A 26,970-nucleotide genomic window follows, 5' to 3' on the forward strand; every position below is an offset into this window, starting at 1 on the left:
ACCTGCAAGAAATAGAAGGAATTGGGTTCAGTCCCATATTTCCTGGGATTTATTTTATTATTATTTTTTGTTGTTTTGTTTTTTTGGGCCAAACCCAGTGACACTCAGGGGTTACTCCTGGCTATGTGCTCAAAAATTGCTTCTGGCATGGGGGACCATATGAGAAGCAGTCCCCCACACATCCCAACCCATGCCCACGGTCCGTTCTAGGTTAGCCTTATGCAAGGCAAATGCCCTACTACTTGCACCACCACTCTGGCCCCTGGGTTTTTTGGTGTTTTTTTTTTTTTTAATCACATCCAGCAGTGCTCAGTGGTTACTCCTAGTTCTACGCTCAGAAATTGGCTCCGGCAGGCTCAGGGGACCATATGGGATGCAGGGATTTGAACCAATGTCCATCTGCATGCAAGGCAAACGCCCTACCACTGTGCTATCTCTCCGGCCCCCTGGGATTTATTTATTTATTTGGTTTTTGGGTCACACCCGACAGCACTCAGGGGTTACTCCTGGCTCTACGCTCAGAAATCGCTCCTGGCATGCTCAGGGGACCATATGAGATGCTGGGATTCGAACAACCGACCTTCTGCATGCAAGGCAAACACCTTACCTCCATGCTATCTCTCCGGCCCCATAAGATTTTTTTTTTTTATTTTTTTATTTTTTTTTGGTTTTTGGGCCACACCCGGTAACGCTCAGGGGTTACTCCTGGCTATGCGCTCAGAAGTTGCTCCTGGCTTGGGGGACCATATGGGACACCGGGGGATCGAACCGCGGTCCGTCCAAGGCTACTGCAGGCAAGGCAGGCGCACCTTACCTTTAGCGCCACCGCCCGGCCCCATAAGATTTATTTTTGAGCTAAGGGAACACCAAGGGTTTTTATGACTGGTTTGTTTGTTTTGGGGGTCACACCTGCCAATGCTCAGAGCAGGGAATGGAACCTAGGCCTCTAGCATGCAAAATATACACACCAGTCCTTAGAACCATCTCCTAGGCCTGGCCCTGTGTCAGTAAAGAAATACTAAATTTATTTTTAAAATAATTAGAAAAGGACATAGGAGCAATAATGGAGCCAGGAAAGTGCTTGCCTTTCACATAGTCTAACCGGGTTCAATCGCTGTCACTCCATATAGTCCCCTGAGTACTGTCAAGAATAATTAGTCCAGTGGTAGGGTACTAGCTTTGCATAAGGTCTTAATGTGTTCAATCCCTGGTACCCCATGCTGAGCACAATAAAAAAAATAATTAATTCCTTAGAGCAGTGCCAGGAATAACCCTTGAGAATAGCCTGATGTGGCCTCAAAACCAAACTTAAAAAAATTTTTTTGGGGGGCCACACCTGGTGACGCTCTGGGGTTACTTCTGGCTATGCGCTCAGAAATCGCTCCTGGCATGGGAGACCATATGGAGCGCCAAGGGATAGATCCGAGGTCTGTCCTAGGCTAGCCCAGGCAAGGCAGACTCCTTACCACTTGCGCCACTGCTCAGGCCCCTGAATAAATTAAAAGAAAATGTATTAAGGGATCAGAACAATACATATTACAGCAGGGAGAACATTTGCCTTACACACTGCTGGCTCAGGGTTTGATCCCCAGCATCCTATATGGTCCCCTTAGCATCTCCAGGAGGAAAGTGGTCCCTTCCCTGCCTGTCCACAATCCAGAGCTAGTATTAACCCTAGAGCACCGCTGGGTGTGGCCCCCAAACCAAAAACCTTCAATCAATCAATCAAACCAAGGGGATAAAAAATGAGGGGCTGGAGAGATATAATCGAGGTAAGGCATTTGCCTTGCATGCAGAAGGTCATTGGTTCGAATCCCGGCATCCCATATGGTCCCCGGAGCCCGCCAGGTGCGATTTCTGAACCTGTAGTCAGGGGTAACCCCTGAACGCTGCCGGGTGTGATCCCAAAACCAAACGTAACTCCTGAGCGTCACCAGGTGTGGTCCTCCAAAAAAGAAATAGAAACAGTCAGTGTGGGGGCGTCCACCTCACCCCCACCCCGGGCCCACTTCTAGGCTCCCTGCCTGTATCGCCCGTGGCCCCGGATCCCCCCTGCATGCGCGCACCCCCGAAGCTCTATTCTCACCTTCTTTGCTCTCGCTGCTGGGTGCTGCAATGCCAGTGCACGGACCCAGAAAGAGACCCAAAGCCTCCAAACACCACGGCCCGAAGTGTGCGGACGACAGTGCCCCTGGGGTGCTCCCAAACCCTACAGGATGCCGGTGGAGTGGACACGCGAGGAAGCGCCCTGAGGCCTTTGGAACTGAGCCGGACCCGCCCAAGGCACTGCGCGCGCCTTGAAGGGCGGAACGTGTCATTCCCGCGCCCTGGTGTGGCCTTCGCTCCCCACTTCCTGCCTGGCCGCACAGATCCCAGCAGTCTCCCCTAGAATCAGTGCCTGGAGGCCCCCACACCCCACCCCAGCTGCTCAGTCACTGAAGAAGGGGAGGTCAGTGACTCAGATGCTGAGATCAGAATAGGGGGAAGTAGAAAACAGAGAAGGGAACCCAGAGAGCCAAGTTCTTTTTTTCTCTGTTTTTATTATTTTTTTAATGAAAGCACTATGAATTACAGAATTTTTGAGCTTCATGCATACAACTGAAAGTTTCCTGATTGAGTTTCAGATGTTTCAACACCCTTGCTTAGGGGACAATCTGGGATGCCTGGGATGGAATTTGGGTCAGTTACAAGCAAGGCAAGTGCCCTCTGCTGTGCTAAAACTCTGGCCTCCATGTTTTCTTTTTCTTTTTCTTTTCTTTTTTTTCTTTCTTTCTTTCTATTTTATTGTGAGCTTACCTTTATTGCAATCGTATTCATAGGATTTGTTTTGTTTTGTTTTGGGGCCACACCCGGCGACGCTCAGGGATTACTCCTGCCTATGCGCTCAGAAATCGCTCCTAGCATGGGGACCATATGGGACGCCAAGGGATAGAACGAGGTCTGTCCTAGGCTAGCGCGGGCAAGGCAGATGCCATACCACTTGAGCCACCGCTCAGGCCCCTGAATAAATTAATATATATGTATACATATATATCAAGGGACCAGAGCAATACATAGTACAGCAGGGAGAACATTTGCCTTGCACACTGCTGGCATTTGATCCCCAGAATCCTATATGGTCCCCTTAGCATCTCCAGGAGGGAAGTGGTCCCTTTCCTGTTTGTCCACAAACAGAGCTAGTATTAACCTGAGTGCACCGCTGGGTATGGGCCCCCCAAACCAAAAACCTTCAATCAACCCATCAAACTGAGGGGATAAAAAATGAATAGCATGACCTGCCCAGGTCAAGACTGACACCATGGAGTTCGCCCTCCTGCCAAACACGCCACGCCAGTCTTGGGGCAGAAAGTTCCAGAGCAGGAAATGAGAGCAACAGGGTCCGACTTCAGGAAGGGAAACAAGAGTGGGACTGGAGTAGTTGCATAACAGTAGGGCGTTGCCTTGCACGCGGCTGACCCAAGACGGATGCGGGTTCGAGCCCCGGCGTCCCCGATGGTCCCCCCCAAGCCAGGAGCGATTTCTGAGCTCAGAGCTAGGAGTCACTAACTCCTGAGCGTCACCAGGTGTGGCCCCCCAAAAGAAATAGAAACAGGCAGTGTGAGGGGGTCCACCTCACCCCCACCCCGTGCCCATTTCTGGTCTCCCTACTTTAACGCAAAGCGGCCCGGGGTTCCCTTGCATGAGCGCACCCCAGAAGCTCCGTTCTCACCTTCTTTGCTCCCGCTGCTGGGTGCTGCAATGCCGGTACACGGACCCAGAAAGAGACCCAAAGCCTCCAAACACCACGGCCCGAAGTGTGCGGACGACAGTGCCCCTGGGGTGCTCCCAAACCCTACAGGATGCCGGTGGAGTGGACACGCGAGGAAGCGCCCCGAGGCTTTTGGAACTGAGATGGACCCGCCCAAGGCACTGCGCGCGGCTTTGAAGGGCGGAACGTGTCAGTCCCGCGCCCCAGTGTGGCCTTCGCTCCCCACTTCCTGCCTGGCCGCACAGATCCCAGCCGTCTCCCCTAGAATCAGTGCCTGGAGACCCCCACACCCCACCCCAGCTGCTCAGTCACTGAAGAAGGGGAGGTCAGTGACTCGGATGCTGAGATCAGAGTAGGAGGGAGCAGAAAACAGAGAAGGGAACCCGGAGAGCCAAGTTCTTTTATATCAATTAAAAAAATTTTTTTTAATTGAATCACTATGAATTACAGAATTTTTGAGCTTCATGCATACAACTGAAAGTTTCCTGATTGAGTTTCATGAATGCAATTGAAAGTTTCATGATTGAGTTCCAGATGTTTCAACACCCATGCCTTCACCCACTAGTGCCCCCTTCCCTCCTCCAATGCCCCAGTTTCCTTCTTGCCCCCAGTTTTCTTCAATGGCAGTTTTTAATGCTATTACTGATAGGGTATGTATGGCATGTATCTCTTGTTTTTTCTTTGGGGTCATAATCAGCAGCACTCAAGGATTACTTCTGACTGTACTCAGAAATTACTTCTGTCAGGATCAGAGAACCATATGAGATGCCAGGGGTGGAACCCAGGTTGCCCAAGCAAGGTAAACACCCACCTATGTTCTGTCCCCCAAGTACCCCTTTACCACCTTTTTTTTGTTTTTTTTTTTTTTTGTTTGTTTGTTTGTTTTGTTTCTTTGGGTCACACCCGGCGGTGCTCAGGGGTTATTCCTGGCTGTCTGCGCAGAAATAGCTTCTGACAGGCACGGGGGGTGGGGGGTGGGGGTGGGGACCATGTGGGACACCGGGATTCGAACCAATCACCTTTGGTCCTGAATCAGCTGCTTGCAAGGCAAACGCCCCTGTGCTATCTCTCCAGGCCCCCTTTACCACCTTTCATCACCCATTCCTCAATCTGATCCAAATCACCACTTCAGGAAGTGGTCCCTTCCCTGCCTATACACAACCCTTGAGCCCCAAGGGGCCAAGCTTTCCACTAAAGTCCAGATCTCCCTCCTAAGAGCAGGTTCTTCTTTTATTTTTTTAAGGCTCAAACTTCTTTTTTGGGGGGGTCACACCCGGCAGTGCTCAGGGGTTACTCCTGGCTCTGCACTCAGAAATCGCCCCTGGCAGGCACGGGGGATGCCTGGGATTTGAACCATCATCCTTCATGGAAGGCAAATGCCCTACCTCCATGCTATCTCTCTGGCCCCTCAAACTTCTTTTTATTTTATTTTTTCTTTGCTTAGGAGACAATCTGGGATGCCTGGGATGGAACTTGGGTTGGTTACAAGCAAGGCAAACGCCCTCCCTGCTCTGACCCTCCATGTTTTTTCTTTCTTTCTTTTTTATTGTGAGCTTACCGTTATTGTAATATTATTCATAGAATTTGTTTTGTTTTGTTTTGGGGCCACACCTGGCGATGCTCAGGGGTTACTCCTTGGCTCTGCACTCAGAAATCACTCCTGGCGGTGCTCCGGGTAGCCTGAGAGCAGCTTCTTGAATCTGACTATCAGAGTGGAGAAAATGGGGTGGAGGGTGACATCACTTCCTCCTCCCAGAAGCCTTCACTTTGAATTAGTCATCTGGAGTGAGTGCTGTGTGTGTGTCACTCATTCATCTCAGTCTGTTTTTAGGAAACTTAATGAAGTTGTCAAGGGAGACCCGATTGGAAGATCAGACTGGGGAAGTTTTTCAGTTGGTCCTTCAAAGCCCTTTATGGGCTCATTGGCACAGCTTGGTTCGGCTTTGTGTGTGCTCCTCAAGGCAGGCTGTTTCTCTCCATTCTTCCTTGGGGTTCTTTCTTTCCTCCAGTATTTCATTTATTCTTTTGGTTTATTTTAGGGATCTCTCCTAGGATCACTCCTAGGATTGCTCGGGACAATCTGGGATGCCTGGATGAAACTTGGGTTGGTTATAAGAAAGGCAAGCACCCTCTCTGCTGTGCTAAGACTCGGGCCCTTGGTGTTTTCTTTCATTTTTATTGTGAGTTTACCGTTATTAAAATATTATCCATGGGAATTTGTTTTGTTTTGTTTTGGAGCCACACACGGCAACACTAAGGGGTTGTTACTCCTGGCTCTGCGCTCAGAAATCGCTTCTGGCAGGCTGGGGAGGAGGACCATATAGGATGCTGGGAATTGAACCCAGTCTGTCCTGAATTGGCCACATGCAAGGCAAACACCCTACCACTGTTCTATCTCTCTGGCCCCCATCCATGGGATTTTTTTAATTATATATCTTTATTTAAACATCGTGATTACAAATATGATTGTAGTTGGGTTTTAGTCATGTAAAGAACACCCCCCCCTTCACCAGTGCAACATTCCCATCACCAATGTCCCAAATCTCCCTCCTCTTACCCCACCCCTGTCCTGTATATGAGACAGGCTTTCTACTTCCCTCATTCATTCACATTGTTAGGATAGTTCTCAATGTAGTTATTTCTCTAACAGCACTCATCACTATTTGTGGTGAGCTTCATGTCATGAGTTGGACCTTCCAGCCCTCCTCTCTCTTGTCTCTGAGAATTATTGCAAAAATGTCTTTCATTTTTCTTAAAACCCATTGATGAGTGAGAGACTGTTCTGCATCTCTCTCCCTCTGACTTATTTCACTCAGCATAATAGATTTCATGTACATCCATGTATAGGAAAATATCATGACTTCATCTCTCCTGATGGTTGCATAATATTCCATTGTGTATAAGTAAGTATCAGAGTTTCTTTAGCCATTCATCTGTTGAAGGGCATCTTGGTTGTTTCCAGAGTCTGGCCATTGTAAATAGTGCTGCAATTAATATGGGTGTGAGGAAGGGATTTTTGTATTGTATTTTTGTGTTCCGAGGGTATATCCCTAGGAGTGGTATAGCTGGATCATATGGGAGCTCAATTTCCAGTTTTGTTTTTAATTTTTTTTGTTGTTCTTTGTTTTTTTTTTTTTTGAGTCACATCCGGCATCACTCAGGGGTCACTCCTGGCTTTATACTCAGAAATTGCCCCTAGCAGGCACAGGGGACCATATGGGAGGCCAGGATTCGAACCAATGACGTTCTGCATGAAAGGCAAACACCCTACCTCCATGCCATCTCTTCCGCCCTCAATTTCCAGTTTTTGGAGGAATCTCCATATTGCTCTCCATAAAAGTTGGACTAGATGGCATTCCCACCAGCAGTGAAAAAAAGTTCCTTTCTCTCCACAACCCCGCCAGCACTGCTTGTTCTCATTCTTTGTGATGTGTGCCAATCTCTGAGGCTTCAGATAATACCTCATAGTTGTTTTGATTTGCATCTCCCTGATTAGTAATGTGGAGCATCTTTTCATATGCTTTTTTTGCCATTTGTATTTATTCTTTTACAGTGTCTGTTCATTTCTTCTCTCCATTAAAAAAAATTTTTTTTTTGGGTCACACCCGGCAGCGCTCAGGGGCTACTCCTGACTCTATGCTCAGAAGTTGCCCCCAGCAGGCTCGGGGGACCATATGGGATGCCGGGATTTGAACCACCGTTCTTCTGCATGCAAGGCAAACGCCTTACCTCCATGCTATCTCTTCGTCCCCTTCTCCCTATTTGTTGATGGGATTAGATGTTTTTTCTTGTAAAGTTCCATCAGTGCCTTGTATATTTTTTTGGGGGGGGGCCACACCTGGCGATGCTCAGTGGTTACTCCTGGCTCTCTGCTCAAAAATCACTCCCGCAGGCATGGGTCCATATGGGATGCCAGGATTCAAACTACCATTGGTCCTGGGTCAGTGCTTGCAAGGCAAACACGCTACCGCTGTGCTATCTCTCTGGCCTTGCCTTGTATATTTTGGATATTAGTCCTATGGGAATTTTTCAAGGCCTGGGTTGAATTGTGTTTCTTCACAAAACTGTGTAAGTGGTTGCTGGTGTCTCCACCAACAGGAGCCATTTTACATTGAAAAATATTTGAAGGGGGCCGGAGAGAATGGAGATAGGGCATTTGCTTTGCATGTCAGTGGTTTGAATCCCGGCATCCCATATGGTCTCCGAGCCTGCCAGGAGCGATTTTTGAGCGTAGAGCCAGGAATAACCCCTAAGCGCTGCCAGGTGTGACGAAAGAAAGAAAGAAAGAAGGAAGGAAGGAAGGAAGGAAGGAAGGAAGGAAGGAAGGAAGGAAGGAAGGAAGGAAGGAAGGAAGGAAGGAAGGAAGGAAGGAAGGAAGGAAAGAAAGAAAGAAAGAGGGGCCGGGCGGTGGCGCTCGAGGTAAGGTGCCTGCCTTACCTGCGCTAGCCTAGGAGACGGACCGCGGTTCGATCCCCCGGCGTCCCATATGGTCCCCCAAGCCAGGAGCGACTTCTGAGCGCATAGCCAGGAGTAACCCCTGAGCGTCACTGGGTGTGGCCCAAAAACCAAAAAAAAAAAAAAAAAAAAAAAAAAAAGAAAGAAAGAAAGAAATTTGGATTTGAGGGGCTGGAGCAATAGCACAACAGATAGCGTTTTTGTCTTACATGGGGTAGACCCAGGTTTGATCCCTGGCATCCCACATGGTCCCCTGAACCTGCCAGGAGAAATTTGTGAGTACAGAGCCAGGAGAAACCCCTGGATACAGAGGGATGTGGCCCCCTCAACTTTTGGTTTTAAAAATAATTAATAAATAAAAAAACAGGGGCCGGGCGGTGGCGCTAAAGGTAAGGTGCCTGCCTTGCCTGCGCTAACCTTGGACGGACCGCGGTTCGATCCCCCAGTGTCCCATATGGTCCCCCAAACCAGGAGCAACTTCTGAGCACATAGCCAGGAGTAACCCCTGAGCGTTACTGGGTGTGGCCCAAAAACCAAAAAAAAAAAAAAAAACAAAAAACAAATTTTTCCAGGTCAAAGAACTGGCAAAGGGCTTCTGGCATTTGCTTCAATACACTGCCCACACCCCCAGAATAGCAGGAATGATCCCTTAAAGACAGCCAGGTGTAAATCCTAAGCACTGTTGGGTATAACTCTCTTCCCAAATTTGGGGAAATTCTCAGGGAATACTCCTGACTTTGTGCTCACGGGTCATTCTGGGTGGTACTTAGGGGATCATGAGGTTTCAGAGACTGAAGAGGAAGGGCCATTTGCAAGGCAAATGTCTGGCCTGCATCCTATGCATCTGTCCACAATCAAACATGTTGAGGCATTTCTGAGCACCATGTTTGTAAGAATGCAGGCCTCCAACCTTTCTAGTGGGGGCTGCCCAAGCTTCCACCCTGCTTCAGACACTCCCACAGGGAGGCTCTTGTCTTTGGTCTGTTGCAGACAGTCCTGTCCCATCCCTTTCGTCCAGACCGGTCCTGTCCCCTTCCTTCCGTTCACCTCGGGTCTAAATTAAATCTGTGAAGAAGGTCCACAGGACATTGTCGGATCGGATTTCAGCCATATTTTTGGGAGATACTTTCAGCAAGTTCACGCTCCGCTAGAACAGACACTATCCCAGGTCAGCATGCAGACTTGTCCCACTTTTCCTCAGGGACCTTTGTCACAGCTAAGGAATCTGGTGGGTTTGCAGTGGGACAGCCCTCAGCCACAAGAGATTTCCACCAACCTCCCACCCCCATCCCAAGTCAATATATCCACAACAAGGAAAGGAAATTGAAAGGGGAAATCCAAATAGATCATTAAATAATAAAGAAAAATCAGGTGGGGCTGGAGAGATAGCACAGCGGTGTTTGCCTTGCAAGCAGCCGATCCAGGACCAAAGGTGGTTGGTTCGAATCCCGGTGTCCCATATGGTCCCCTGTGCCTGCCAGGAGCTATTTCTGAGCAGACAGCCAGGAGTAACCCCTGAGCAATGCCAGGTGTGGCCCAAAAAACAAAAAACAAACAAACAAAAAAAAACAAAAAAGAAAAAAAGAAAAAGAAAAATCAGGTGGGGCTGGAGAGATAGCACAGCGGTGTTTGCCTTGCAAGCAGCCCAGCCAGGACCTAAGGTGGTTGGTTCGAATCCCGGTGTCCCATATGGTCCCCTGTGCCTGCCAGGAGCTATTTCTGAGCAGATAGCCAGGAGGAAACCCTGAGCACAGCTGAATGTGGCCCCCAAAAAAAACAAACTAAAAAAATCCTCTCTTCTCTACCTCTTCCTTCTCTTCTTCCTCCCTCCTTCTCTCCTCCAACTCATCTTTCTCCTCCCTCCTCCTTTTCTTCTTCCTCCTCCTCTCCTCCCTCTTCTTCCTTTCCCCCCTCCTTCCTCCTCCTCCTCTCCCTCCTCCTTTTTCTTTTCTCCTTCTTCCTCCTCTCCCTCCTCCTTTTTCTCCCTCCTCCTCATACCTCCTCCCCTCTTCCTCTGCCTCATCCTCCCTCTCTTCCTCCTCTTTCTCCTCCTCCTCTTCTCCTCCTCCCTCCCCCTCTTCCTCAAGAGAAGAAAAAAGAAAAAGAAAAATCAAGTACCATTAAGTGCATGCGGCCACCAGAGGGCAGTAGTGACCAGAGAATCATCCAAGGCATCATCCCAGACCAGCACTTTTTTTTGCGGGGGGCCACACCCGAGGTCGCTCAGGGGTTACTCCTGGCTCTCTTCAGATATCGCTCCTGGCAGGCACAGGGTACCATATGGAATGTCGGGATTCCAACCAACGTCAGTCCTGGGTCAGCCGCTTTCAAGATAAATGCCCTACTGCTGTACTATCTCTCTGGCACAGAGCTATTATAAATATAATTATATCATTATTATTATTTTTAATTATAATTTTTATAATTCTAATTATAATTCTAATTATAATTACTGTTTTTTAAATTATGATTACTATATTTAAGCACCATGGATGTAAAGTTGTTTATGAATGAGTTTTAAGTCATAGATTGTACATCACCCTTCAACAGTGCTCATTGCCTGCCACCTAATGTTTCCAGTTTCCCTCCCTCCAATCCCTACCTACCTGCCTCTGGAACAGGCATTCTCTCTCTCTCTCTCTCTCTCTCTCTCTCTCTCTCTCTCTCTCTCTCTCTCTCTCTCTCCCTCTCTCTCTCCCTCTCCCCTCAACTGTAGTTTGCATTGCTGTTAATGAAGGGATATCATGCATATCACTTTATCCCCTTCAGCACCCATTCTTGTCCAGAGAGTCAGTTACAACTATCATTGTCATAGTGAGTGGACCCTAAGGTCAGAAAATCTTGCAAAGGGTTAAGGGGAGATCTGAGGGAAAGGATCTATGTTAGACTGAGACAGAGCAAAGAGGGCACTTGTCCAGATCAGACAGAAAGCCCCCTGAGATGTCATCATTCAAAATGACGCTAGGAACCCATCATGTCTCTCCTCAGTTCTGCCAGCTACTGATTAGAAGTCAGAGGGGCTGTCAGCCTGCATCTTTATTCTGGGGAGAGTTTCAATGGTTCTTTACCTGAATGAGACATTCCTGGTTTGGGGTCTTGTCTCCTTGCAGAAAGAAACCTATACGTGACCAGAAATCTCAGGGGTTAGTGCCTGTGCTTTGTACATGGAAGACCCAAGTTTGCTACTTGATACCATAGTCACCCAAGCATTTTCAGTAGTGACCCCTACGCACAGCACTGCACAGTCTACCCCAACCAACAAAATCAGTGAAAATAAACGTAATCATGTGTCTCGAGTTCCAGACTTTTCCTTTCAAGCTAGATGCACTGGCATCCTGGTCATGTCCCAAGTCTCTGAGTGGTATTAAAGTCCCATACTCTACGATAAAATTCTCTGATTAGGGGCATAGAAGTTGAACTCCAGGTCTTTGATATTACATAAAATCCCCTGAACACTGCTAAGAAAAAGCCCTGAGGGACCAGTATAGCATAGTATACTATATACTATATACAGATAGTATAGCAGGAAGGGCATTTGCCTTGCTCTTGGACAACCCAGGTTTATTCCCCAGTACCACTTACAATGCTCTGAGCACCTCTAGGAGTGATCCCAGAGTGCAGAGCCAGGAGGAAGCCTCAAGCACTGCCAGGTGTGACCCAAAAACAAAATAAAAGAGGAAGCACTCGGGAGATAGCACAGCGGTGTTTACCTTTTAAGCAGCCGATCCAGGACCAAAGGTGGTTGGTTTGAATCCGGTGTCCCATATGGTCCCCTGTGCCTGCCAGGAGCTATTTCTGAGCAGACAGCCAGGAGTAACCCCTGAGCACCACCGAAAGTGACCCAAAAACCAAAAAAAAAAAAAAAAAAAGAGGAAGCACGCTTTGAACTCTTCTGGGTGTCTCCCCACACACCCCCCACAAAGGATTCGCTGATATTAGATGGTCTATGACAGTGGTCAGCAACCTTTTTTTACAACTGAGCCAAATCTCGCCAAAACCACCCGGCACACAGAAGAGCCAAATTAAAAGTGGTTGCCGACCACTGGTCTATGAGCAAGGACTAGGCCAGGAGTTAGGAAACAACTGGCCTGTTTCCTTCCCTGCTTTGAGGTCAGCTCACATTCTTCCAGATCCTCAAAGCTGTTCCCTTCCTAGTGAAACCTTGCACAGTCTTCTGGGGCTAGTCTGTTCAGAACCCTTGAATGAACATTTATCTAATAGGTGGTGGTGTTTAGAGGTGGAACCTGCCCTAATACTCCCCTTCCCCAATCTTCTCGTTATCGTGCTATAAATTTACTTAGATTTTGACCTTTTGGGGGATGGGGGCCGCAGGACCACACCTGGAGGTGGTGCAGGTATCTGGGCAGTGCTAGGGACCATAAAGTGATGATATCAAACCCATGACCCCTGCATGCAAAACATGTACAGCAGTCAGTTCAGCCATGTTCCCAGCCCCAAATTTGGTCTTTGAAAGGGCTGGTGGCAGATCCCCAGGGACTTTTTCCTATTCTGCTCAGGGGTGTCCTCTTGTGCTGATATGTAGTCAAGGATTGGAACCAAGGTCAGCTGTATTCGAGGCAAGTGTCTCATCTTTTGTACTCTTTTTCTGGCATCAAATTTAAAATTTTGTTTTAGGTTGGTTTTGGTTTGAGAGACCACTCTCATCTGTGCTCAGGGGTTACTTCTGACTGCACTCAGAAATCACTCCTGGCAGGTTCAGGGCCATATGGGATACCAGAGATCCAATCCGAGTTGGCCATGTGCAAGCTATCTTTTTTTTTTTTTTTTTTTTAACTCTTTTTAAAGGTATTTTAAAGATTATTTGCTTAATGTAGACTTTGCACAATTAGTTGGTCTATTCCTTTTTAATTTTAGTCTTAGTTTTTTGGGGGTTTTGGGCCACACCTAGTGACGCTCAGGGGTTATTCTTGGCTATGCGCTCAGAAATCGCTCCTGGATTGGGGAACCATATGGGACGTCAGGGAGCGAACCGAGGTCCATACTGGATCAGCCTCATGAAAAGCAAATGCCCTGCCGCTGCACTATTGCTCCAGCCCCTGGTCTATTCTTTTTTATTTATTCTTTCCTTATTGTGGGGAGGGAGCACTCCTGATGGTGCTGGGCTTTTGCATGCAAAGAACACACAGGACAGCATTTGAGTCACCTCGATGGCCATTTTACTCTCTCCCCCCCCTCCTGTCACTCTCTCCTCCGAATACCGAAATCTGAGTCATCTCCCTGGTTGTTTTCTTACTCTGATGGGCCTGATTCCCTTCAAGACTTCCGGAAACTGGGCTCCCTTCATTTTGCCAACATCTTGCCAACCTCAGCTCACTTCCACTTCTGATTCTGCTTTCCCTGTGTCAGCTTCCATGTCTTCAACCAAAGGTGGTGCAACTGGCTCATATTTTGAGTGGGCCCACAGGTGGTTCTGGATATGCAGGCTTGAGAGGTCACTCTGATAAACTGTTCCATCTGTATTGAACTACCTGGAAGTTCCCTGTTTCCTTAAGGCAGTGCTTCTCAAATAGTAAGGCGCACCCCGGGGGACGCGTTTGACCTCGGCAAACACTGTCATAACAAGCTAAGCCCCGTGTTTATATCTCTGTATGTCTCTGGAGCTGAGAGTTGCTGTGTCCTGCTTCAACCCCGTTTCGAAAAGCTATGCATTGCAAAACGTGCTCATTGCAGCCATTGATCCAGACATCACCTCTGATTAAAAAATCAGCTCAGGGGCCAGAGAGATAACAAGAAGGACAGTGGTTCAAATCCTGGCATCCCATATGGTCCCCAGAGCCTGGCCAGGAGCGATTTCTGAGCGTAGAGCCAGGAGTAACCCCTGAGCGCTGTCGGGTGTGACCCAAAAACAAAAAACAAAACGAAAAAAATCAGCTCAAATTATTTTATATATTTTTGTTTTGCAGGTTAAAGTTTTTTTTTTTTTAATACTACAGTCGTGCGGGTGATGCAAAAACTGTTTTCTTCTTCTTAGGGGGGCATGACAGAAAATAATTGAGAAGCACTGCCTTAAGGGAAGAGGGTTTGGAACCTCCCCCATAAATATTAAATAAATTTTATTTTTATTTTTATTTTTTTGCTTTTGGGTCACACCCGGCAGTGCTCAGAGGTTACTCCTGGCTCTGCACTCATAAATCACTCCTGGCAGGCTAGGGGAACCATATGGGATGCCGGAAATCGAACCCAAGTCTGTCCCAGGTAGGCCGCATGCAAGGCAAATGCCCTACCAATGTGCTATCTCTCCGGCCCCTATTAAGGAAATTTAACTGGACTCTCCTCTGCATGACTGGTCAATTCCAGATATGCCTCCCCCGTGGTACAGCCCTGCCTTGGGAGGGGTGGCACTTCCCTGGTGTGTCATGTGGGGGGCACTATCTCGGTACCATTAGGCCCCAGCAAGGTGGCAGTCTGGTTAGTGAGGAAGATCTACTGCCTCCTACTGGGCTCTCCGCCCCAGTCCCAGTGGGAGGTCTATTGGCTCCTGGGATAAGCAGCAACCCATCTTCTTAGGCATCTTTTTCAAGGTTCTTTTATTTTTTTTCTCCAAAATATACAATTTATTTACACTTTTATTTCACAACTGTAGTTTGTATATTTACCCCAAAATCTTTTAAATAACTGCAGTCGACAGTAAAATCACAGGTTCAGTCAAACTGCTTCTCTTTCTCCATTATACTCTCTCTGAGTTTTTAAGGTTTCAAGTAGAGGTTTATGGGTCAGCAGGGAATGAAAATAGAGTATAATTTTTTTTTTTTTTTAAACATAAGCATGACACAGAGGCAGCACCAGCAGCTATTGGGTCTGAGACGAGACGCAAGGGGTAGATAAAGTTTATAAATAAGGACCCTCCTGTGAGCACGGAGGGTTTTGGTTATAAGGAAGAAAAGTTGAGGGTCTGCTGGCGTTGGGGGGCAGGAAAGCAAAGTGGGGAGGGTAAGGCACTGCGTGAATTTCCTTGGCTCTAAGAGGCACTGGCTGGAACGGGCCTGAGAGTCAAATGGCATGTTTCATTGTTCTAGGCAGAGATGCCGAGAACAGCTGGCAATGTGGGGTGCAGGGGACCCCTAGAATGGTGTCTTGGTGATTCTGGAGGCCAGGGAGAGTTGACTATGGCAGCTGGCTGGCCCTAGAGGAAAGAGGCTGGATCTCTGCAGTCTGGAGGCTGATGCTTTTGACTCATCTGGGAAAGCAGGTAAGGGCCAGGTGGGAGAGTACTGGGCGAGGAAGCTGGCATCGAAGCTGGCATTCTCAAGGGGCAGGAGACAAGTGTTTTCCTGGAAATGAGGGGATTACGAGGGGGGAGGCATCATGCCAGATCTCTTCAGTGAGAAGCTTCCTCTGCCTCCTCTCTGCGGTTGCAGCACCCATCGCTTCCCCAGGAAGGGGGGACGAGGTCTTCTGCCTTGCATGCCTTGGTCTTTGCTGAGCACATTGGCAGCACCAACACCGTGGAGTGCAGGGGGCACAGGCTTGGCCCCGCAGGTCAGTCACCTTCATACCCCTTGGGCCTGGCTCCTGGGGCAAGGCTGGGGGCCATAGCTCCGGGCAGTGTTGCTGGCGGAGCAGCCTGGTGTTCTTGATAAAGAAAAAGTCTTTGAGAGGCACCCAGTGGATGTGCCCCACTCTGCACCTGTCTCGGTGCCCAGGGTCTGCTGCCTGGCCCGAGGGTCACATAAAGCCCATCCTGCCTGGCTTCCAGGTCTGGATGGGGCAGGGTGGGCAGGGGGCATGGCCAGGGCAGGGCTGGGAGCAGAGCATTGGGGCTGCACGTGGTTACTGTGTCTTGGCCTGGGATTCTTCTGGGATCTGGGTGTGGAAAAAGCTGTCCCAAAAGTCGTTGCTGATACCGAATCCTGGGAAGGGAGAGAAATGGGGAGAGGTGGATGAGGCACTGAGTAATGAAAAGGGTCCCAGGGCAAAGACAGAGGGCCTGAGGGTAATGGCCTCTGTCCCTGTGGCCCTTCTCTACTATTGGGCCCTCTTGGAGGGAGTCAGGAGCAAGCGCCTGAGGATCTGGACACAGCAGGGACACCAGGAACAAAGCCCAGTTCCAGGGAGCTCCTGACCTGCTTGGAATCACTCCATCAGCCTCTACAAGATTCCCTGGGCGCTGGGGGTCTTCCTACCCTCGGCCCTATCTAGGCTTTGTGACATCTCTGCAGGGCCACTTTCTTGAACCACTTTTGTTGATTTGTTTTGAGGCCACACTTAAAGTTTAGGGTTTACTCCTGTCTCTGCACTCAGGGATCACTTCTGGCCAAGTTTAAGGAACCTATGGGATGTCAGGGATCAAACCCAGGTTAGCTGTGTGCAAGGCAAGGATCCTCCCAGCTGTACTATTGCTCTGGTTTCCTACTTTTTCATCAAGTACAGATCCAATGTCTGCAATAAAAACTCAGTGCCTGAATTGAAATTTTTTTGGTTTTTGGCCCACACCAGGGGTTCCTCCTGGCTCTGCACTCAGGATGTGTTGTAAGTACAAAACAGATATGAAATGTCATAGGTTAGAGAAGTAAAACAAGGTCAAAACTAACCAAATTGTAATTTTTTCATATCAATTACATGTTGCACTGAGAATATTTGACTAATGTTGGGTTACACAGTGTCCATGATTAAGACTAATTTAATATTTTATTTTATTTTTGGTTTTTGGGCCACACCCATTTGGTGCTCAGGGGTTACTCCTGGCTATGCGCTCAGAAATCGCCCCTGGCTTGGGGGGATCGTATGGGACGCTGGGGGATTGAACTGCTGTCCATCCTATGCTAGCGCTTGCAAGGCAGACACCTTACCTCTAGCGCCACCTTCCCGGCCCCAATATTTTATTTTATTTAATTAGTTTATTTATTTTGATTTTTGGGCCACATCTGGGGGCTTTCAGGGGTTACTCCTGACTCTGTGCTCAGAAATCACTCCTGGCAGGCTTGGAAGATCATGTGGGATGCCTGGAATTTAACCCGAGTCCATCCCAGGTTGGCCACATGCAAGGTAAATTCCCTAACACTATGCTATCACTTCGGCATCTAATACTAATTTTACCCATGTCCTTCAGCCAGGTCACATGGCTGCTGTGACTTTACATCCTCCATTTTACTTATACCACCTCCTTCAATCCCTATCCCTGTCTCCCCTACAAATGCATCCTAGCTTTGCTGAGTGTTTCTGGTAGCACTAACCACTTTCAATGATCGTGGCCTGTGATTTCCTGGTTCCTCTGTCTCAGCACTGCGTCCCCCACTCAATCCTCCAGTGGGGAACAGGAGAGATGTCCAGGCTGGGTTTGCTCACTGTGAATCCCGGATGGGAGCTGGGCTTTCGACAGAACTTCAATGGGTCACAGGAGGGGCAGGTGCTCACCTAACTTCTGATGTGCAAAATGGTGCTTGACATGTCGGGCCTTCAGGTTGTAGAGGCGAGAATGTTTGTTCGGGGAGCCGAAGTGTAGATAGTAATGGATCATGTCGTAGATCACGTAGCCCAAGAGCCCTCCCGCAAACACGGTGCCCCCCACTGCTTCAGGCAGGAGGAGTTGCAAGGACACATAGAAAAAGGCAATGCCAAAAGAGGCTGGCACTGGCGGAAAGACCAGGCGGGACTGGTCAAAAGGCGCCTGTGGATGAGAAGCATGGAGTCAGAAATGAGGGGACAGGGCACAGCAAGGAGGGGTGTTGGGTCCTGTTTACTCCTTTATTGGTTATTTATGTATCCTCAAAGACCTCCCAGAATGAGAAATTGATTCCCATCCCCTTATCCCCTTGTGGGGGAAGATCTTGGTAATATTTATCCACAGAAAATAATCCACACAGACAGGAGGGTAAAGGGGTAAAAGGTTGCACGCAGAGAGTCCTTTGTCAGCCTATTACCAGCTGCAAAAAACACCTGGAGCTAGCCAGTAAACTCTGCCAAAAGACCCTGAACACCTCACTCCCAAACTATTTGTTAGGCTCTCAACAGCGCATCCACTTCTAGAAGATCAAGGTTGGACAACAGGCAAAGAATAATCTTATGGAAATGTTTTCATATACAACAGAGGGGGTTTGTCCTGTACACAGCCTGCCTGAGTTCTATTTCCAGCATCCCATAGGTCTAGGTCTCCTCTGAGCACCACCAGGAGTAATTTTTGTTTTGTTTTTGTTTTTGTTTTTAGGTCAAACCCGGCGGCACTCTGGAGTTACTGCTGGTTCTGTTCGGAAATCGCCCCTGGCAGGCTCAGGGAGCCATCTGGGATGCTGGGATTCAAACCACCATCCATTCCGGATCAGCTGCTTGGAAGGCAAATGCCCTACTGCTGTGCTATCCCTCTGCCCCCATCAGGAGTGATTCCTGAGTGCAGAGTAAGGAGAAATTCCTGAGCACCACCATGTGTGGCCTCCAAAACCAAATAACAAAAAGAAGTGAGGGTTGGACAGAGGGGTTTGATGGAGGTGGCAGAGACTTGTCACAGGTAGATAGCACTTTCTATCACTCTGGGAGGACAAGTCACTGTAGCCCAAGCCTGAGAGCTGCTTCCTGACTTCCCATTTCTTTTTTTTTTGGGGGGGGAGTTTACACCCGGCAGCATTCAGGGGTTACTTCTGGTTCTATAATCAGAAATCACTCCTGGCAGGCTCCGGGGACCATATGGGATGCCAGGATTTGAACCACCATCCTGCATTCAATGCAAACGCCTTACCTCCTTGCTATCTCTCTGGTCCCTGACTCTCCATTTCCAAGCCAGGGTGGACCCTGGAAAACTCCAGAGCATGGGGGCCTGCCTTAGGCTAAAGAGGATAGACTCAACTGTATAGACAGTCTACCAGGCAGGGTGTTTGCCTGGTATATACCTGGGTTCGGTCCTTGGCATCCTATATGTCCCTGGAGCCCTGTAAGGAGTGATTCCTGAGCACAGAGCCAGGAGGAAGCCTTGATCACCACCAGGTGTGGCTCCAAAACAAAACAAAAATATAATCAAAAGAGAAAACCCATAGTGGCCCTTCTGATTTAGCGATCTGTGAGGTGCTAGTGCCCCTAGTCTCACCAAGACCATCTGGGGCCCTGAGCCATGGTCCAGGAAGGCACACCAGCCGCACCCTCTGTGGGTCCATTGCCCAGGTCACTCACCCCTCTCCCGCCTCTCAGCCACCCTGGAGGTCTCCATTGTCCCAGTGACCCGGAGCAGAAAAGGGCTAAGACTGAGTCCAAAGTATCTGCCGAGGGCCTGGCGGAAGTGGAATGGGGAGAGTGTTCTGAGGGAGGAGACGCTGTGTGGGTGAAGAGAATGTGAGAAGGTTCTGGGTGGTGTGTGTTGAGGAGTCCTGGGGAGATACAAAGAAGGGGTGGGGCCTGCCCCAGACAGGCCAGAAGGGAGTGCAGGGTTGAGGAGTGAGTGGCCATCGAGGCAGGGTCCCCTGGGGTACACCTGCTCTTGTCCTCACCGCCTGGACCACAGTGCCTCTCAGAGACCCCCAGGGTGGGGCTGCTCCAGAGCATAGGCTGAGTCCATGAAGCAGGGCACATCTTCCTGGGACTGCCATGGTTTCCTGCTTTTCTAGCTCTGAGGAATGAGGAAACTCCCAGTTTCCTGGTTCCCCAGCCTGTCTTCTCTACTCTGCAGAATGGGGCCATCAGTTTAGGCCTGTTTGTTGAGTGGCTTCCTGAGAAGGGCCTGATTAACAGAGAAGCACTTGTGAGATCTGATAGTGAAGAAGTGAATGAGGCTCTATATAGGAATGAATGAAGTTCTTATGAAAAAGTGAATGAGGTTCTGTGAAGGAGTGAATGAGGTTTTGTGAAGAAACGAATGAGGTTCTGCGAAGGGTTGAATGAGGGTCTATAAAAGATGAGAAAGGGGGGCCGGAGAGATAGCATGGAGGTAAGGTGTTTGTCTTTCATGCAGAAGGACGGTGGTTTGAATCCCGGCTTCCCATATGGTCCCTTGAGCCTGCCAGGAGCAATTTCTGAGCGTGGAGCCAGGAGTAACCCCTGAGCGCTGCCAAATGTGACCCAAAAATCAAAAAAAAAAAAAAAAAAAGAAAAAGAAAAAGAAAAAGATGAGAAAGCCTACAAAGGACTTCTGCACAGAGCCTGGTATGAATAAGTGAGGAATGTATATTTGCACATATGCACACACACAATGACACACAACTCACAGACCCCCTCTCCCCTCACAGATGCACAATCACATGGAGCACCTTCACAGACACAGAGACACACAGACACACATAGATGCACAAACACACACTTCGACGCACACTCACACACAGGTACAGACACAGACGTGCGAAGAAGACACACTCACACATCGCCAGCTCTGGTCCAACAAGGGTTCACACTTGCACCCGGAGCCCAGGTAGGCTTGAAGGAAGACAGATGCTCCTTGTGGGTCAATCCTTCCCCTGTGGAGCTGACCGGGGATCCCCACCCTCTCCCATGTGATGTTGCTTGGGATCCCCACTCCCTTACCTTGTGGCCTGCCAGGGTCCCCACCCCCTCACCTGTGATGCTGCCTGGGGTCCCCCCACTCCCTCACCTTGTGGTGCTGGCCGTGGAGGATGAAGTGCAGTGTGATGAGGTAGTAGCTGCCACTGGGGGGCTCCATGTGGAAGAGGAAGCGGTGAATGAGGTACTCCATCAGCGTCCAACTCAGTGCACCCAGCACCAGGAGGCCGGGGAACACTGCCTTGGGCACGGCCACTGCGTACTCTGGGGACAGGGAGGAGGCCATGAGGGTGCCTACGAGGCTCATCAGGAGCAGCCTGGCAGCTAGGGACCTATTCTGGGGGCTGTGGCCTACATGTACCCTCCCAGTCCCATCTTAACTCCCAACCCACTAATTGCCGGGTGGGGCTCTGTGGTTGGGGTCATAGGGTGAGTGGGGTCCACACCCTGTGAGAGTCTGACAGGGGCTAAGGGAAGGTCCTCAGCATAGCATGGTTGCCTGAGCCCAGGGGTTGGGAGGGGAGGAGAGAGGGAGAGAGAGAGAGAAAGAGAGAGAACAGAAGGGAGGGAGGGAGGGATGGAGAGAACAGTAGAGAGGGAGGGAGGGAAAGACAGAGAGAGGGATGGAGGGAGGGAGGGAGAGAACAGAAGAGAGGGAGGGAAGGAGAGGAAGGGAGGGAGGGAGTAAGAACAAAGAGAGGGGAGAGAGAGAGAGAAAGAGAGAGAGAGTATGTGAGAGAGTGAGCTGAGGCTTGATCCTGGGTCTCCGTGTGAAAGCAGAACTCAGTGCATTGAGCTGTCTATCTCTCTGACCTGTAGCTTTAGATATAACAAGGTGATATAATTCTGAGTTCTGTCCAATGATCCTCCTTGTGCCCATCCTGCCTTTGTCATGTTTGCAGGACTCGAGGGTCTCTTGGGGCAAAGGGGTGTTTAGCTTCCTTGTGCCCCACCCCAAGCTGCAGTGCCCTGAGTTTGTAACTCTACATCTTTGTTTGTTTGTTTGTTTGTTTGGGGACCACACCTGACGATGCTCAGGGGATACTCCTGGCTCTGCACTCAGAATTCTTGTAGAGATACTCAGGAGACCATAGGGATGCTGGAGACCATAGGGATGCTGGAGACCAACCTGGATTGGCTGCGTGCAAGGCAGGTGCCCTCCCAGCTGTGCTATGGCTCTGGTCCCAGTAACTTTGCATTTCTTTGCTGACTGTCTCTGGCCCCTTGTCCCCCGAGTTTGATCTAGGGTGCTTGCTCAGCAAGCGAGCAGGGACTGGCCGAACTCACTTTCAAATGCCCCTGGAAATGGCATTAGGGGTTGCCCGGTGGGGGAGAATTCTGGTTTTCAGCTGCATCTGGGGAATTTCATGTTTGGACTCAGTGTCTCCCTGACCAATCCTGGCACCCCAACTCAGGAGTCATCTGCTTCAGTGCAACACTGTCCAGCAGTTGGGCTGGGGCCCTTTGAGACTTTCTTGGGATTTGCATATGTGTGTGTGTGTGTGTGTGTGTGTGTGTGTGTGTGTGTGTGTGTGTATGTGTGTGTCTGAGGGAGGCAGGAGGAAGAGACCCCTACTGTCCAGCAGTTGGGCTGGGGCCCTTTGAGACTTTCTTGGGATCTGCATGTGTGTGTGTGTGTGTGTGTGTGTGTGTGTGTATGTGTGTGTGTGTGTGTGTGTGTGTCTGAGGGAGGCAGGAGGAAGAGACCCCTACTGTCCAGCAGTTGGGCTGGGGCCCTTTGAGACTTTCTTGGGATCTGCATGTGTGTGTGTGTGTGTGTGTGTGTGTGTGTGTGTGTGTGTGTGTGTGTCTGAGGGAGGCAGGAGGAAGAGACCCCTGTTCCCAGCACTGATTTACAGACCCCACGCTCTTGACCTTGATCAAAGCACATGGCGACTCTGCAGAGGCTCAAACCACCTCCTGCTATAGGTCAGGCCTCGGCCCGCCCCATCACCCCAGCATTGCCTGTGCTGGCCCAGCCAGCTGCAGCTGGTACTGGGTGGCATCTCCAGAGGAGCCAAGGTTTGAGCACCCCCACCCCCCACCCGAGGCTTCCACTGTCGGGGATTGTTAGGGGGCGGCTGGTGTGGACAGTGAGCAATTCAGCGAAGGGACCTTCTGAGTAACAAGCCCTGCGCTGTGCCCGAGCTATTCAGCGTGGGCAGAGCGGGTGCCGCTGGCTGGCGGGCACACACATTAACCCCTTATGTGCGGGCATGGCCCTGGGTGGGGGCATTACTCATAGCCTGGGGCTCTGAAGCCTGTCCTGGGCCATAGCAAAACTTGGCCCCTGGAGACTATTGAGTTTCTGACTTCCTTCATGGGGAGTGCCCGAGGGTGGGGGGTGCAGCCTGGCACGGGCCAAGGAGCATGCTGTATGCCAGGAGAAGAGAGCACCTCTGGGCAGCTCCCCATGCATCTCCAGTCTGGCCCCCTTGCTGGGCTGCATCCATGCTACCTGCCACAGGCCAGCCCCTCTCTGTATCTGCCCGCCTGAAGTTGGCATGTGACCCTGACTGGGCCCTGACTTCTGGGTGGTGCCACTCCCTTATGGAGAGAGACTTGATGGCTGGTACCTCCAGCAGGGCTGTCCGTGAGCTCCAGGAGATGCCCCAATGTTTGTGCTCCTAAATGGTGCTTCTCAGACTAGGCTGGGCCCTGCTGTCTGGGTATCTGCCCAGAAGACTTGGCAGATGTGCTGGCATCTTTCCGGAAAGCTTTCCTCTGTGATGTGCTCACTGGGCATTCTGAGTCCAGCCCTCCATTATGCCTCTGGGGAGGTGCTCAGAGATGGGGGGAAAGGGGGAGACCGTGACCGTGCCACGCCAGGGAAGCAAAGGTGGTCGGTCACCATTGAGGCAAATGCATGGCCCCCATCCTAGCTCTCCAGTCCTGAACACTGCTTTTTTGTTTTGTTTTGTTTTTTGTTTTTTGGGTCACACCCAGCTGTGCTCATAGATTACTGCTGGCTCTGCACTCAGAAATCACTCTTGGCAGGCACTGGGGACCATATGGGATGCCTGGATTCGAACCACCATCCATCCTGGATTGGCTACATGCAAGGCAAATGCCCTACCGCTGAGCTATCTCTCCGGCCCCTCAACACTGCTTTTAAACCACTTCTTCAGTGCTATGATTCCTGCTAATATGATGTCATCTGGCTCTTGATTGAGATGTCACTCATTTTAATCTGTCCGATTTCACATCCTGTGGGACCCAAGGTGGAGGTGTTTGCCTTGTACGCATCCAGACCCAGGTTCGATCCCAGGCATCTCACAGAGTCCTCTGAGCCTGCCAGGAGTGATTCCTGGGCTCAGAGCCAGTAGTAACCCCAGAGCACTGTTGTATGTGGCCCCAAAACAAAAACAAACACTGCTTGTGTAGAGAGCATTTCTGTAGGGGCTGGAGGTTCAGCATTCTCAGGAACTTGGGGCCTGGAAGAGTACAGACTCCCTTGGCCTAGGTAGTCCCCATCCCTGGGAAGTAGGGTGGAGGGCAGCACAGGAAGGAACCAAGTTACCTGCGGTGAAGGAGGCGAAGAGCTGGACGTTTCCCTGGGCGAGTGTCTGGTAGTAGGACCAGCTGAGGTACATTATTATGGGCAGCCAGATGGCGGGCACACTGTACCTGTGGGAGAGAGGGGTGGGTCAGGGGGACCCATTCACACAGCCTGTCCATAGCGGAGGGACATGAAGGAGAATGCATAGGTTCAGAGATCCTTGCTCAAAGGGATCCTACCGTGGGCATTGGAGGAGGAGGGCAGAGAGGAAGAAGAGGAAACATTGTCTTCTGAGATGCATCATTGACAGGTGGCCCTTGACTGGGCCCAGCGGGGTAGATACTGACCCCTACTGACAGAGGATCTTAATTGCTAGCAGAATTGTTTTCACAGTGATGGCGGGACGGGAACTGAACAGGCCCTGTCCCCATGTTAGGTTGTCAACCACTTAGAAGATGTTTTATTTTATGTTACTTTATTTCATGTTTTGTTTTTGGACTACACCCAGCGGTGCTCAGGGGTTATTCCTGGCTTTGTGCTCAGGGATCACTCCTGGTAGTTCTTGGGGACCATATGGGATGCTAAGGATTGAACCTGGGTTGGCATGTGCAAGGCAAAAACACCCTCCCTACTCCAGCCCCAATGATATTTTATTTTATTGATTAACTTATTTCAGTTTGAGGGGACCCCCAGGCAATGATTAGGGGCTAATCCTGGCTCTGTGCTCAGGATGGTACTGTAGTGATATATGGTTCTGCGGAGCAAACCAGGGTGAGTCATAAGCAGCTACCTGCAAGATCAGTGCCTGCTGACTTCTCTCTCAAACTACTAGAAGACATTTAAAAACTATGAGCAGGGGTCTGGGGAGATGGCAGTGTCTCCTGCAGGGTAAGTGACTCTGGGTTTTATCCCTGGTGCTGCCTTGGTGGTCCCCAGCCATACTGGGCCTCAGCATCACTTGGTCCAAGCACACAGTCAGGCCAAACATAGCTGGAAGTGGACCCCTTGAGCACCACTCAGGGGCTCCCTTCAGTCCCGCCACCACATCCGTAGGAATAGCATATGTCAACAGCGTGTTCTGCTGTTCCCAAGATCTTACAGTACAGCTCTAGGGACACCCACTCTGCCTTCCCATTCCTTTCCATATAACGCTGGCACCCTCCAGAGACAGACAGCCCCATCCCCCCACCCATCATGAGCTGGGGCTCACCACACGGCCTTGGAGAGGGACTCAGCAAAATCTGAGTAGAAGAGGCGGATGGGTCTTGTCACTGGCTGATGGACCCACTCATCGTACTTCTCTCCCAAGTGACCCACCTGCCAGACCAGGGGCTTCTGCCAGTTTACCAGGTCCTATGGAGACAGAGGCACATAGACTGTTGGCATTGGCAGCTGAACCTGTTTCTTCTTCTGAGTCAATCATCACAGGACCCCAAGACCCACTCAGGAATTCTCCATGGAGGAGCCTCCCTGTAGCCTGGAGGACCCCCAACCTCAGAAATAGGCTCCAGAACACAGGCTGGCAAAGAACTGTAGATGCCCTCCTCTCAGGCACTGCCAGGTATAGCCAAAAGAGTTTTTGTTTTTGTTTTTTTGGGTCACACCTGACAGTGCTCAGCATCTTTCCTTCATGGTCTATTGGTCTCATCCTCTTCAATCCATAATCATTATTCTTTTTTTGGGGGGGGGGGGCACAACCGGCAGTGCTCAGGGGTTACTCCTGGCTGTGTGCTCAGAAATAGCTCCTGGCAGGCACGGGGGACCATTTGGGACACCGGGATTCGAACCAACCACCTTTGGTCCTGGATTGGCTGCTTGCAAGGCAAACGCCACTGTGCTATCTCTCCGGGCCCAACATTCTTATCTTATTATTATCTCCAGAAAGATAATGCAGTGAGTAGGGCACTTGGCTTGCATTCTGCTGACCTGGGCTCAAATTCCTGGCACCACATAAGTAGTTCACTGAGCACTGCCAGGAATGACCCAAATGAGTGCAAAGACAAAAGAAAGCCCTGAGCATAGCCAGGTGTGGCCCCTAAACAAAAACAAAGCATAACAAGACAAACTATTCTTTGTTCATCAGGAATCTTCAAGGCCAAAGACTGCCTCTATTTTTTAATTTTTAATTTTTTTTCAGATTGCTTCTTATATCCCTATTTATTCTTTCCAGCAGATAAATGTATGTGTGTGTGTGTGTGTGTGTGTGTGTGTGTGTGTGTGTGTGTGTGTGTGTGTGTGTAAAACACATAAGAAATCAAGCAATGTGCTTAGACCATTGTTCAATGATTGTCTGAATGACTTAATGGATTTTATAAATGAACCCATGTGAAGACCAAGAAAATTATCCCAGAACCGGAGATAGTATAGTAGATTAAGGCTCTTGGCTTCCTTGTACACAGACCCATTCAGTCCTCAGCATCCCATATAGTTCCCCAATCACTGCAAGTCATGATCCCTGGAACTCGGAGCCAGTAGTAAATTCTGGGCACTGCCAGGTGTGTTCTCCAAACCAGAACAAAATCAGAACAAAACTAAACAAAAAGAATCTCCTGGTGACTGAAAGAAGACCTACTTTATTCAAAGTGCAAAGTATATTGACCTTGGTGCATAGAGATTCCCAACTGAGACCTCAAGCTTCAGGCATGGCTGCACTTTTTTCTTTCCTTTCTTTTTCCTCCCCTTCCCTTCCCTTCCCCTCCCCTTTACTTCCCCTCTCCTTCCCTTCCCCTCCCCTTTTCCCCTCCCCTTCCCTCCCCTTCCCCTCCCCACCCTCCCTCTCTCTCTCTTTCCTTTCCTTTTCTTTCTTTCTCTCTCCTTCCTTCTTTCTCTCTCT

General features: G+C 49.8%; 1 protein-coding gene across 1 annotated transcript in view; it reads right to left on the reverse strand.

Moving 5' to 3' along the window:
• Nucleotides 1-14,734: 14,734 nt before the first annotated feature.
• Nucleotides 14,735-26,970, reverse strand: part of FA2H (fatty acid 2-hydroxylase) — a 50,036-nt gene continuing 37,800 nt past the window's right edge. The window contains exons 3-7 of the mRNA XM_049786428.1: nt 25,348-25,490; nt 24,159-24,265; nt 20,730-20,902; nt 17,579-17,831; nt 14,735-16,074 (exon numbers count right to left, since the gene is read on the reverse strand). Coding sequence (XP_049642385.1) covers nt 15,995-16,074; nt 17,579-17,831; nt 20,730-20,902; nt 24,159-24,265; nt 25,348-25,490 — 756 coding nt within the window. The 3' untranslated portion in view covers nt 14,735-15,994. The remainder of the gene's footprint in view (nt 16,075-17,578; nt 17,832-20,729; nt 20,903-24,158; nt 24,266-25,347; nt 25,491-26,970) is intronic.

This window comes from Suncus etruscus, chromosome 14 (assembly GCF_024139225.1).
Source record: "Suncus etruscus isolate mSunEtr1 chromosome 14, mSunEtr1.pri.cur, whole genome shotgun sequence".
NCBI lineage: Eukaryota > Metazoa > Chordata > Mammalia > Eulipotyphla > Soricidae > Suncus > Suncus etruscus.